This window comes from Lagopus leucura, unplaced genomic scaffold (assembly GCF_019238085.1).
Source record: "Lagopus leucura isolate 7727_CA_CO unplaced genomic scaffold, USGS_WTPT01 Super-Scaffold_73, whole genome shotgun sequence".
Lineage (NCBI taxonomy): Eukaryota > Metazoa > Chordata > Aves > Galliformes > Phasianidae > Lagopus > Lagopus leucura.
Genome location: NW_024962252.1, coordinates 43,776,985 through 43,791,286, shown reverse-complemented (window position 1 = coordinate 43,791,286; position 14,302 = coordinate 43,776,985). Strand labels below are relative to the sequence as shown.

The following is a 14,302-nucleotide window of genomic DNA, read 5'->3' as shown; positions in this document are numbered from 1 at the left end:
ATTACTTACTGACATTCATTATAAATACACTGCAGGTTTCTTAGTTTTTTTCTACAACTTTGCAGATCAGCAAATTCTTCTTACCAGGCCTATGAGTCTAGTGTCAACCCTTGCGCTACTCTAAAATGGAAGTCACCTAGTATTTTCACTGGAACATATTTTGGTCAGGAGTTTTTACCACAGATCTGCTTCCATACATTCAGACTCTTGCCTTTACCTCTATATTTGACATAAGCCAACTTGTAAACTGAAAGCATTTTCTCATCTGAGCTGAATTTCAGTTTTCTTCCAATTCCTGTGTCTTAATTCACCCACTGTGATGTCCCATTTTCATTAATAGGTCTCCAGCTTTCAACACCTAATAGAACTATTTCCTATCATGTTACAGGTAGCTTTACATGACACAAACTAACTACAATTACTCAAGTTAATGCATACATAAGATAACAAATAAGCTAAGAATTTATTTTTCTTGTGCTTATGTAAGTTCAGACAAGTGCACTAGTTCAAATCAAGACTACCTTTAAAAAAAAAAATAATCACAATATTCCCTTGAGATAAATTAAATTACATAGTTGCATTTTAAGTTCAATCTTTTTTTCAGACCCAAAGCCAACAGCTAACTGTCCTCCTATATATACACATAAGGAGAATAAGCTTGAGTGCTTTGGTTATCAAAACAAAGTCAGGTTCAAATCCAAAGGATGCTTTATTCAGACAAACCTTTCACTCAGAGGTTCATCTAAAAAGATTCCTGCTCTTACTCATTTCTCCTGTATGGTTTTAGAATGACGTAAGACCCTACAAATACATATTGATTGTCTCATATCTTTCTGTTACTGAAATCATAGAGATCTACTTTCTATTAGAAGAGCTACTGATGACCAAACTAATAAGCTAGTCATCAGCTGGTAGCAAGGAACAAAACTTCACAGAATCACAGAATCACAGAATTATAGGGGTTGGAATGGACCTCCAGAGATCATCGAGTCCAACCCCTTCAGAAAAGACCTGAAAAGTTTAGTGGAAAATTTAGGATTTCAGATGCTTCCTTCTTTCCTCTGTTCCTACTTGACAGCTTAGGTACCCCTCAGTTCAGTACATGAATCCATTTTTGGGAACAATCATCCCAAGTGTCGTACAGGCACACTCCAATCTAGACATGTAACTGAGATGCCAGACTCCACTGCATCAGTCAAACCTTGTGCTATTGCCTTTGTTCGACTACAATCAACTTATCCAATGGATCTGTTTCTGCTGCTACATGACCTGGCATTGCTTTCACAGCATGCTTGAGCAAATGCTTCTTGATTTGCACATCGGCAGACAGAAATACAGACTGACAGAGGTAGCTGTACAACAATATGAGAAAATAGAAACATGAAATTTTAAAGGTAAAACTGAACCAAGTTGTTTCATTGAAAGATCTTCATGCGAAACTACAGCGTGGCAGTTTCACAGCTGCAACATGTCAGAAGGTCTATTTAGGTATCTGAAGTCACTACAATGTAATCAGAAGCAAATTGAATTTTCAATAGAATCAAAGTTATTCTTTAAGGCTACCCTATGTTGAGACACTTTCTTGTCAGTTTGCTTGTGTAGACTTACAGTTTGCTTAAATACTATGAAAAAAGGTTAGGAAACGCAAGCTACCAAAATAGGACACACTAGTTAATCACACATAATCCATACTAATCCACGCTCATGAAAGTGACTCCAAATGTATTCTAATATACTTAGTAAATCATTTTTTACATAGCTAAAAAAGTAGCTGCCCATCCTCCACTTTAAGCCTATACATACACACATACCTTTAAGATACTGATACCCCACCTGCCTCAGTCACCGCTTTATGCCGCTCTCTACAAAGTGCATTTATCCACTCACCACAGACAGAGCCTCGCACTAATCTCCTCAAGTGTGGTCTCTCGGGGAGGTAGCGGTATTTGCATCCAAAGATACTGAGGTTTGATGTGTGATCTCCAAAGAAACGGAGCTGGCGGTATCTCTCCCCACAGCGGTAACAGAAATTAGTGTTACACTGGGAACAGGTCATGTGGTCACACCCTTCTGTTCTCTGGATGTGAATCTTTAGGAACAGAAGGAAAAAAAAAAAGATTATTTTTAACCCCAGAAGTGGAGGAAAGCAAGCAATACTCCAACGCAGCCCATATACAGCAGATGTGCTAAGACAATTATGTTTTTTTAAGGCATGCTTCAGATCAAACATGAGTTACAGCTGTTTCCAGGCTTTTACGTAAGAAATGACTTCCTACGTCATTCTTCCCCTTCATTTAAACAACCAAGGATCTCAGAAGATCCTTGCCTTTACTTAAGATGAAAACTTGTTTTTATTACTCAAGTAGACAAATTAGCATCAAATTTTATTAGAAAAGAAAGCAGCACAGTAAATATAGTTACGAACTCTCTATGACCCCTCCATAGATGGGTTTCCCCTCTCACGGCACCTGTGGCCCCACTATTTCTCATTACTACCACAAATTGATTTGGCATTTTGTAATAAGCACCACAAAGGCTCTGCTGTAGAAAGAGGGACTTAGAAAGCACGGGATGTTGTCTTTTCTTGTTCACTTGTTTTGTCTTTAAGTGTTTAAAAGAAAGATTCCAAAAAAACTGTGAAAAAATATGATAAACTTTTACAATGCCCACAGCATAGCATTAAGGTGATTTGCCTAGGCTCTGCTTCTACTTTTCCAATCATTTTCTGCATGAAGTACCTTATTTACTATTTCTTTACCTCCATATACTCTTCTGCATTTACTTACTTAGCACACATTTAAAGGATTCAATTTCAGTTAATAGTTCCGAGAAACTTAGAAGTAACTGTGTAATCATTGTTGCAGCACATAATGTGATAGAATGAGACATCTTCCCCTAGACTGCGTCTCTTCTTAATCTTGCCAACTAAAATCATTGGTAATGGAGTGGTGGTAAACAAGTTTTTCCTATCTCACAAAATGGATAAATAGCACCACCCCACACACAGGCTCCATAATGCAACAAATAAAATAAAATAAAATTTCACAGTAACTGTGGTTGGAAGTAACCAGAGGTTATGTATTTTAATCCCTAGCTCAGCACTTCAAAGGCAGACCAGATTGGTTCAAGCCTTGTCTCACCCGGTACGGGTATGCTGCTCAAAGACTATTACTTGTTCCAGACCTTCCCCAGGAACAGTCTTCACTCCTTATATCTTTCTTGCGGAAACTCGTGATGATTCCTCCTTAATTTCTTATCCATATCAACCCATATTTATTTTGCAGAGAGGTACAGGTATAGACATCACCACTTAATGGCCCTGCAAGCACCACAGGTGATGAAAGCTCAGGTGCAACTGAAGCCTCTAACCTCAAGAGAAGTTTGCAGCTTCTGGGGTATCTGACATTCCTCAGAGGGTCAACAGTGGTACTGATCAAGCTTCACCTAGAATCTGAGAAATTTCTTCCACCTCAACTGCTACTGAAACTGGTACTCTACATAGGTAACAAGCTGACATTTTCTACTGGCACTTCTTTCAGCAAAAGACTGCAGGGCTGATGTAGTCAGAAGTCATTCCAGACAGGTGTGACAACATGACTGTGCCAATGAAGGCAATCTCAAGATTTCTGCACTTTCAAATACTTCTTTTATGAATAAAACAGGAAAGGCATTCACAGAAACTGACTGTGCTATAAAAAGTCACACCCTGGTGGAAAGTAGATTTCATCCAATAGAAGGGATGCCAGTAGGCTGACTATACAATCATCCCCTCTATTCTGAAGAAGCCCAACATGATTTTATTTGTTCCTATCATTCATTTACCTGCATGACAGGTTCCTTGTTTTTCACAAGTACCTGAGAAAACACCATTGCTGATGAGCTTTATAATCCGATATATAATATAAACTTCAAAGCTCTCACTTTTAAGCACTTACTTAAAGTAAACTGGAAGAAAACCTACTCAGCTATACCAGTTAATTTTTGAAGTTACACATGGTGCTTTTAACAAAAGTCAATTTGACTTTCTCCTACTTTTCAGGCTTTATATGAAAAACATTAACCACTTTCATTGAACCATAGTCTATTTAAGTTATTAACCTCAACTGAAATTGAGAAATGATCTATGCTATCTCCAAGCAGCATATAACAAGTTTAGAAAAATCTCTCTTAAAAAAAAAAAAAAAAAAAAAAAAAGCAACGCATCAAAAATCAATTTAAGATACGGAAAAAAGGAGCCCTTTCTACTATTTACATACTTAACCATACTCACACGTAAAACATTTAAGTATTTTGTATGTAACGCTTCATTTTGTAAGAATATATTGCAGAGAACCAGTAAAATACAAGCTGTTTCTATCAGGTGTGCTGAAGCTGCATCCACCTACTGTGAAAAGTAATCAGGCTTAAGCTCATTTAACGTGAGTACTAGCAGCCACTGTTATGAAGGATCAAACATGTTCAAAGCACTTACCAAAAAAACACTGAAAAACATGTGAATACTTGCCTAAGGATTTACCTATATACAGTCCCTCCACCCATAGAGTACTCCTGTTTTCTCAACTGCATGCCCAGACATGATAATCATGGAGAAATAAAAATCATGATATAGCTAGCAAAAAGAAGTTTTGTCTATATATTTACATACACTGAAGTGTATATCCAGAAGATATCCGTGAAATACTGTCGCAATTTATGACACTGATCAGAATTATATCTTCTAGGTTACCAATAGCTTTAGAAGTCTGCTCAGTAAAGAATACCCACCTTACTAAAGTTTCTCTCTTTAGATTCCATTAGCTTTAGTCTCACAGTAAAGACCAAATACTCAACACTCAATTTATTTTACTTTTCTGAAAATTTTGACTGTTGCAAATTTGTAACCAATTATTTTCTCCTTTATTTCATACGGCTTATTTCAATAGAAACAACACATGCATCATCAAGAAAGTCAATCTGGACACGGGTCAAAGAATTAAAACCAAAATAAGATACTTCTGTCCACTCCAGAAGGAAGTTTGTAAAAGAAAAAAAAAAAAAAATGTTACTATAAGACTTCCCAGAAACTGAACATTTTTAGAACTGGCTCAAACCTATCATATCTGAGCAAATAGGTTGCTAAAACTCAATGTCACGTGTATGTAAGAGAAAGGGTGAACAAATGACCACGGATTTCACAGCTTTACTAATTTTTCTTTGTGCTTTGAAGTCTTTCAAACTATGGCACCACATGTGTTTATTTTCCCATTATCAAATTAAGAAGCTTAGCAAATTGAGAAGTATACCCTTATAGACACAGCAAGGTTCCAAGTGCAACTAAGTATCTCCAGATTTTTAGTTCTTACTGTCAGCAGCTGCAGACAACTGCTGAGGAAAAAAGAAAGTGAACAGCCATAACAAACACCTTTGTCGAGGGCAAGTGGGGCAAGGGCACTGGGGGTTGTTCAAATTCATTCAAGTGATTAGGCATCTATCCTGGAAGGACAGAAAATGACATTTTTAGAACGTGAGACTGCACTTCATTCTGTTGAAAGTATTTATGAGAAAGGGCTAAATGTCAGTCCTTTCACAGGCCTAAAGATCTTCTGGATTTGCCAAAACTCAAAGCGCCTCCTACTTGTCTTTAAGTACTTCCTGCTTTACAACATCAAATTCATGCAATTCTTCCAAGGTCTCCGGAAAACCTGATGAACAGCATCATACTTTGCTAAAATTTTATATTTATTTAAATTTTTGTTATATGAATAATTCAGACTAACACACTCATTACAAGTTGAGACTAAAAATTTTTTTAAAGTTTCTTTTAGATGTTAAGAGCCTGTGAAACCAGTTCAGGGACTGGTAAGTAAAATACCCATTTTTCTGTATGGGTCAAAGGTAAGAATCTACACAGCAAGTGTGAATTTTGCTTCAAACCTAGGATAGAAGGTACAAATATTTAGAATGCATAAATATTTAACCAGTTTTAAGCTAATATCTGTGCACCCCTAGAATGCAACTTACCTTGCATTTTGGACACTTCTGAGCATTCCTCTGCCCGTGCTCAATCTCATTGGCCCAGTGACGCAACAGCTTGTCTCCCTTTTTGTACTCTTTGCAGTTAACACCTTCATGCCAGGGAGAGTGGCACTTGAAACACCAGACAAATTGGCAAGATGGACACTGGATCTGTACAAATGAGAAAACACACATTTACAAGCTATACACTGACCCAACTGGAAAGCGTGTTTTAAAAACGCTGCTCTTAGTCAAAGAGTAACTGCCCAGCAATAAGGGTCTAACATTTTCTGCAATGTCCATTTAAAAAAACAAATTCAACAAGTTACGCAACACAACAGTGATTTCTTTTTAAAAATTATTTTTAAAGAGAAAAAAAAAAAAAAGAATTATTAAAACCCAGGAAAGGCTCCAGTCAAGCAAAGGACAAATGAGTAGCTTGCTTTCTAAGATAATTCAGTTGCCTCAAACACACTTGTCATCAGGTAAAAATCAACAGCTAACTTTCACTGTGATGGATCTCATTCTTCCAGAGACAACCTACACTCCCTTAGCCTTCTACCAGAGAGAAAACAATCCTCTGCTAGCAGGAATCTGGAGAACCCAGAATAGGTTATGAAGCTTCTATTAGAAACAGGCTGGGAAAAAGGTGCCAAGTGTGAGGGCCCTTCTCCTTTCCAGTCAAGTGCCCCTACCACCACTTTGATGCCAGACACATGTGCCAAACAGCACACCTGTTAACAACCACAATATTGGCAGAAAAGGTAAGCCAAGCTCTTTACATTGATAGAGGATCTACTCTTCCTGCTCACCTAGTTTTGAATCATTACAACAAATACACAATCATCACACCCTCTTCTAGAGCTTGGCTATTACTTGTAAAAAGCTGCTGGAGCTGTATTTGTAAAAGCATTAAGCAACACAGGCACTCTGCAGGTGCTCACACATTAAGTCTGGCCACACACCTGAACAGTGACTGAAGACAGCAACAAGCAGAAGCCACATTCAGTGCACATCCAGGCTTCAGGAACATCTCCACTACAGATGTATTTGGTAGCACATGATTTGAGCGGGGCTATGAATACGTGGGGGAAAGCTGGGGAAGGCACAACCCTCACGCAACCACTCATTTCCACCAGCCCATTCACAGTCTATGCCTAATACAGCCCCTACTCTATGCCAATGCACAGACTGGTCTGAGGAATTCAACCAAAACCAGCTTCTCAGCCACAGCTGTTTCCTGCCTCCAACTCACCACAGACATGTGAGGGAAGGAAGGTCTCCCTTGGGGTATGGCCCAGGTAAAGCCCACAGAACACATTTTGGAAGTCCTGGCATGACACAAGCTGGCCAGGTTCTCTGCTCAGACACACCAGCTGCCTGCCACCTCAGCTCTGTTCTCAGGCCAAAGCTGACACTCTGATCTGCCTCAAGTAGTTCGCTGCAGCACAGCCAGAATTATTGTTCATACATGCAGTTATTACATCCATTACTACCAGCAAGCTAATACAAAGCTGATCTAATCTCATAATGAGTGATGGAAATGAAGCTGTCTGCAGCCCTTAGTGCTTCTTCCTAAGCCTCTTCTGCATAGACTTTTTTTTTAATGTGAAAAATTAAAGGCAAAAACTTAAATGCAAATTGATACAATGGCTCTAGCTAGTACTTTTATGTCTCTACTGACCCACTGTTTAGCGGTTGCCTTTAGTTTTACTTGTAGAAAACAAATGTTTCTGCATTGCAGCAGCCTCTGAGAGCGCAGCCTCGTTTGTGTGATGTGAAATATTTCTGGGTAGCACTGTTCAACCAAGTATTTTATCTTTATCTGATATGATAAAGTATCATCATCCATATGATGTGCTGCTCAGCTTTGTGCACCACTTCTGCTTACTTCTTTAAGTCAATCCAAATCTACAGGTCAGCAAGTGCAAGAATGTGAGTTCATGCTCAAAAGATTTAACAATTTTCTCACTGTATCTAAGATGGCATTTCCCCCTCCAGAATTTGTCATCTGTATGCATGACTGAAGTGTGAACAAGGAAGACAACCTTGAGATGTAGACAGATTTTCTTCTTTTTACAAGATGTTTTAACATTTCAGTTGGTCACCATTTACTGGTCATTATTCCTCTTAAACAAAAGAGTATTTAAGTGCTAGAACACACAGTTCTTTCCTTCATATCTAGCAAAGACAGTGTAATTTAAAAATAGAAGAAGTAAATTCTGATGTCCTGTATCCTGTGCAAGTATGACTTTGTGCTTGTTATAGCAAGACAGGGTGGCATTTTTTCCACAGTAAACACTAAAATACTTGACAAAAGAAAACTGCACTTACATGATTTTGTCAATGAAATAAGGTACCAGAAACACAGGTAGGTAACATACAAAACTTGTTTGCATTGAGACAACATGCTGAAGTTATAACAAGCATATTACAAACATATATAACAAGTATATTACAAACACTATTACTTTCTGTATGAGAATATGGTAACGGCCTATGGCCAGGACAAAGTATATAACAACCAACATACAAAATACAACCAGTACATTTTCTCAGATTCATTGGTCTACTGGCTAAGACTACGTAAAAAATATATATACTATCCTGCTATCTTTGCTTAATTCTTCATAAAAACAGCTTAAGAGGAAAGAGGAAAATCTCCATTCTGAAGAACCTAAAAAATCAAATATTTATTGCTACTAACCAAATTCATGCAGAGCACTAATTTACATTTCCAGAATCCAACATGCACAACAGTCACCTCTGGTTACAAGCTTACTACCCTGACCAATAACCCCAACATTTCCTTCGAGCATCATGTCTTCCAATAACATACATCACAGTGATCCACTGCTAGGAAGACATGATATAGCAAACGCCACACTGCGTTACTCAGTGCTTATCACGCCTCAAGCAAAGAATGGCCTTGTGTAGTCATAATTAAGTGTTCTACAACCTGGAAGCTCTTATCAGGTACAATATTCAGTCATTTCAGATGGAATCTGAATGAATTCATCTCAAACAAACCCACCATGCCAACAGATCTGGGAAGCTGCTTGCTTAAAAACCTGGTACCAATTTGAAACAAATTTTTTTGCTCTTTTGTTTTTTGAACATTTAACAAACATTTTTCACATGCTCTGTTACAGCACACATGTAACTACAAGAAATGTAATGCACTGACATCAGATCTTTCCAAACACATCATTTAGAAAACACTGAAATAAACATAGAGGCTGCAATCACAGGATTTCAGAATATATTAATCAGTGGCCCTGATTGATTGAACTAAAGGAATCTACTTCATGACAAGCTTTGGAGTGACTAGTTTCCTTTTTCATCTTCCACAAATCTGAATTAGTAAATGGATTTAAGATTCTGAATGAGCCACTTGACTTCTCTTGGTCATTACCATCTGAACATACACTATGCAAACAAAAGTATGCTATTTTAAATTAACCTTATTTTCTTGGAAGTAGTAGACAAAAAAAACCCTAAAGGTTTTCTAACTTGGATTCAGTGAACCAGCATGGAATGTGCTCAAGAAGAAATAGGAACACAACAGGACAACTACGTCAGTCTTTTAGACTCTTACTCCATGCTTCCTCTGCTTTTCTGAGAATACCATCAGATGATTTGCTTTATGTTTAGTATTAGTACATAAATCATAATAAGGACTCAGAAATTCAGATAATTCAAAGTAGCAAAATACAGTATAGTCCAACAAAACAGATGCTATTTCTGAAAAAAATATGTTTTTCCAAATATAAACTTTTCCAATTATTTTGTGACTTCCATTTCAGCTGATCAGAATTGAGAGGATACACACAAACTTACAACAGCTGAAGGTCAGTCTCCCTTGAAATAGAAAAGATTACGCAAGTTCTCAGACTAATCCTCTTGGTTCTCAACTTTCTCACACACTGATCTTTGAGGCTGACAATTTCCATTTTCTTAGCCAGTAAAATAATTTAAACTTTCATTTCCTCATCTGCCAGGAAAAGACCTTTCAAAATTGGTAGGTAACAGCAATATAAAGCACTGCCCACCATGACATGACGTTAGCAAAACTAAGTTCACATTAAAAATGTTCTGAGAACTTGAAGCTTCAGAAAGATTAATGGGATTCTCTGAAGCTTAGTGGAATGCTAGCTACATATTAGAGTGAAATAATTGTACAGTTAACTGACTAGTTGAATTACAATATCTATCTACAGCTACACAGTTAATTCATTCCAAAACAGATATTGGCTACTGCCAAAACAGTTGCTTCCTCATTGTCATCAACCCATCTTCTTTCTTATACCAGCTGAAAATAAGCAACAACAAAACAAATCTTGTATCCCACTGGAGCTGATCTTTGATCCAGCTCCCAGTGTAGCACTGAAACATCAATATGAACAAAAGCAAGTTGGCAGGAACAAACAGCTAAGAACATAGAGGAAGTTCACAGCAAAATTACCACTTTATGAGCAGTTTAGGCTTAATGCTGACTGCAGTGATACCTAGCCATGAAAGTATCTGCAACTCTAGGTTCAAATTTGATCAGAAAAAGTTGAAGAACTCACTAGTATCAGCTACACAGATCTATTCCATCACAATACTTTCACAATTACAGATTCCTGACAGTTCTAGAGCAATAGAGTTTCAGAAACTTCTCAACAGTTCCAACAAAAGATAGTTTACTTAAGAACCACGTTGAAAAAAAGCTTCACATTTCTGAAGTCAAACATATTTTACGTGATGGGCATCTCTTCACAGCAGCGACCAAGAAAGTTTTGTCATGAACATCACAGACTAAGGCAGAAAGCCCAACAATCAAGAACAACTTCTTTGTAACAGGTCAAAAAGCCAGCTCTAAAAAGGTGAAACCTAAGGCTTATGGGAGAAGAAAAATAAGCTCACAGTAAAAGCCAACAACCCCTACTGAAACCTGCCTGTTCCATGCATAAGAGTTGAACTACTATTCTGTTGAATTTTTTGCACATTGTCTTCACACCTTGGGCACATCAACTTTCACCAGAGGTTTATTAATCTTTTCTTTGATTGAGTCTTACATTCCCAATTTGATTCATAAGACAAAAGGGCAGGGATGTTTCCTTACTTAAAGCTAGGATCCTTCTTGTGACATGAATACATGATGCAGTATACTAGATAATTAATCTGCTGTATGGTGCTCTTTCAAGTGACGCTAACAGGACAAAGAATGTTTCAATAACCAGTTTTCCTTTTCTACCTCTCTTCCTCTGCCAACATGTGTGCACAGGTTAATTTTCAAGGCTTACATCAAGACTTTGGTTTCTAAAATGAAGAGTAGCCAACTCTGAACTGCTAGGCTTACATCAGTTTAGCTAACAAAACATATACCAAGGAAAAATATTCAAGCTGATAACTTTTATCCTTCTTTAAATTTAGATGTTAGCTTTATTTATAATTTAAAATGGGGTATCTATTGTTAGTAAAGCCATTAATGACATTTAAAAATATCTTCTCAAACATACTCTCAGATTTTACAGTGTCTTCCTGTCCCTGCATATAGTACATATGTACAGCAAGGGTACTGGGAAGAGCCTTTCTGTGCTCCTGACAGTACCTTTCTGCATGGGCTTTCCCCATGCATGACTGTTCCTTTGAAAAGGCAGCACTTCCAGTTCCGGGGTTTCAGTCCAGAATTCCTCTGAAGCAATTAGTGCTTCTATTGCTCATATTGCTCCTAGTCTCTGGTCAGATCTCTTCTATACTACATGTGGAAAAAATGAATCTTCACCTCCAAAGAGCCCATAATCCAAGACAGAAAAGAATGTATGAAAAAAAATCACATTAGAATATAAGAAAACTGAGATAATGGTCCACAGCTACACACGTACACAAGGACAGGTACACTTTTTTTTTTTTTTTTTTTAAACATCTCATCCTTGTAGCAACTCTTCTGTGTACTGAGCTTCTATCAGTTTGCTAAAACTTTACCTACAACAGAACACAACACAGGTTCAAGGATCAGTCTAAAGCTCTGGACCATGAGTGTCCATACTGTTTGTTAGTACTTTCCCAAGTGTATTTCTGTCCTGTATCAACTAGACATTCCTTACACGTGGGTACAGCCAGCTCAAAGCACATATTTTGACAGTCTGTTCTTAGGAAGAGACTCTAGCTCTGCAGAGCAGAACTACACAACATTTTACCACAGTACCAGGGAACTGCTTCAGGCTTGTACTACATAAAGCATCAGGCAGCTTCAGATTCTTTCTTTGATTAGGATTTCTGGGGAAGTGGTGAGAAGATTTTAACCACAGCATTTGAACTCACAGCATTTGTAAGCAAAGTACTCTTTTGTACTCTGAAGATAATGAACAAATTGAGTTGGCATGCACATACTACCTACAACAGCTGCACAACCTTAGGAGAAGCTGATGCAAAAGCATTACAACAGCTGGTCTACCTTGGACCACACATCCTGTCTGTACCTGAGGAGATGTTAAATGGATGGTTGAAGAAGAATGGCTTCAGGCAGAAAGAATTTAACCTGCAGTTTGGAATTCCTCCACCTTTGCTTAAAATGCCAAGCACCTGAAAATCTTAAGTCCAACACTAGACTTTGTGGCTACTTATATATAACTCAAACACTGCAAAGAAACAGGAAGGAAGCTCAGAATTCAAGAGTTAGCTTTGCTGAAGTTTCAACTGCACTGGATACACAACCTTCTACTTTTTAATCCCTACATTGGGCTCAATCTTATGTCGTAATTAGGCCTATCTAAACAACCATCTAAACTCCTACTGAGGAAAACTGGTTTGGTCAGGGAAGGCCAGCTCAATCATGACATTAACCACAACAAATCTAATAACTGGATGTAAAGCTAATGTGAAGCATGATGCTGCAGACAGAACTTTCATCTTTTGGAAACAAGATGGACCATCAGGGCTCAAAGCTTCTTCTAACTGAAAATCTTGCTCTTTAGTACCTGATTTAAATCAGTATAAGCGAACCTTCTACATGAAGAAACTCTGTGGAAAAAATGTTTTTTGATCATCCTCCAATTTTATGTACTAAGAGTCATGAAACCACAGTAATCTTGAACATCTAGTAAGGGATTAAAGAAATCATAACCAAGAAGCAGGACAGACAACATCTCCAGTTCTTAGGAAAGAACAAGCAACAGGAAGCTATCACCTAACACAGTAAGTACCTCGAATTCATTTGCTCATTTTCAGGAAATAACCTATTTTTGCCAGAGTTGTGCGGCTAGAATAATCAGTTGCAGTGTAATTCCCCTTTCCCAGTCTCTTCTGATCATGATTACTGTTTGCACATGAGAGAAGAAAGAAAATACTGTTAAAACTAAAACACGTCAGGCCAAAATTATGCCACCTACCAACCTATCAGGACTAAAGTTCACCTGTTCAAATGGCTAGAAGTGAATCAACTAGTTAAAGCAACCATGTACTAATGCTGTCCTACTTTTGCTGTGCCATCTAATCCATAGCTCTGGCAAGTGTGCTCACTTTGTATTTGTTCTCCAATTTGGCAGGGGTAGGAATGTGGCCTCTCCTCCGGAAGGTTGTAAAGTGCTTGCACTGAGGGCATGGCTTCGTGCTGGAGTCGATGCGGCTGAGTTCCAGGAAATATTTATACTTGATAATGTCCTCGTGGGGCAGGTTATAGAGGACAGTTGTTTCATCCAGGTGTTCGCTGCACTCTGTGATCGGGCATTTTATATCTGCTTGTCCCAGCTGCACCTGCATATGAAAAAACAGAAGAGCTGCATGACCTTTTGCTTGGAAAAGGTACTACTCTGCAACTATTATGGAAGCGGACTCTTGCAAATTCTAAATTAAATTGAATTGTCTTGCAGAGTACTCTAACAGTCCACAGACTATCAAGCATAACATCTTAAAATTATACATAGCCATTTTTCCAGAGGGTACTTTCCAAATCCAAACAGAAAAGCCAATTACCCTTATAACAACTGTAGTTTTAAAACATATAGTCTCAGTGTATGTACCATGGCGATGTACTCCATGAAAACAAAACATGAACTTAAATTAGCAGTACCCAAGCCATACTCTAAGCTTTAGCTGCGATGGCCAACTCTTCGCTGCTATGGCTCACAAAGGCGGTGTGAAAATAGGCAGTAGAAACATACGTATATTGCTTCACTTCAAAATGTGCTGGGAATCACAACACAGAGAAATTAAAGTCAATTTAAGATCATCAACTGACTCAATGCTATCCCTGTTGCTCTGCCTTGCTGCTAGCAGCTCAGTACATGCCATACTGCACGCACAGAACACGTCAGTTGAGCCC

General features: G+C 38.0%; 1 protein-coding gene across 1 annotated transcript in view; it reads right to left on the bottom strand.

Annotated features, from left to right (window-relative positions):
- Positions 1–14,302, bottom strand: part of RNF217 (ring finger protein 217) — a 54,465-nt gene that overhangs the window by 10,230 nt on the left and 29,933 nt on the right. The window contains exons 2-4 of the mRNA XM_042886796.1: positions 13,501–13,734; positions 6,001–6,165; positions 1,834–2,089 (exon numbers count right to left, since the gene is read on the bottom strand). Coding sequence (XP_042742730.1) covers positions 1,834–2,089; positions 6,001–6,165; positions 13,501–13,734 — 655 coding nt within the window. The remainder of the gene's footprint in view (positions 1–1,833; positions 2,090–6,000; positions 6,166–13,500; positions 13,735–14,302) is intronic.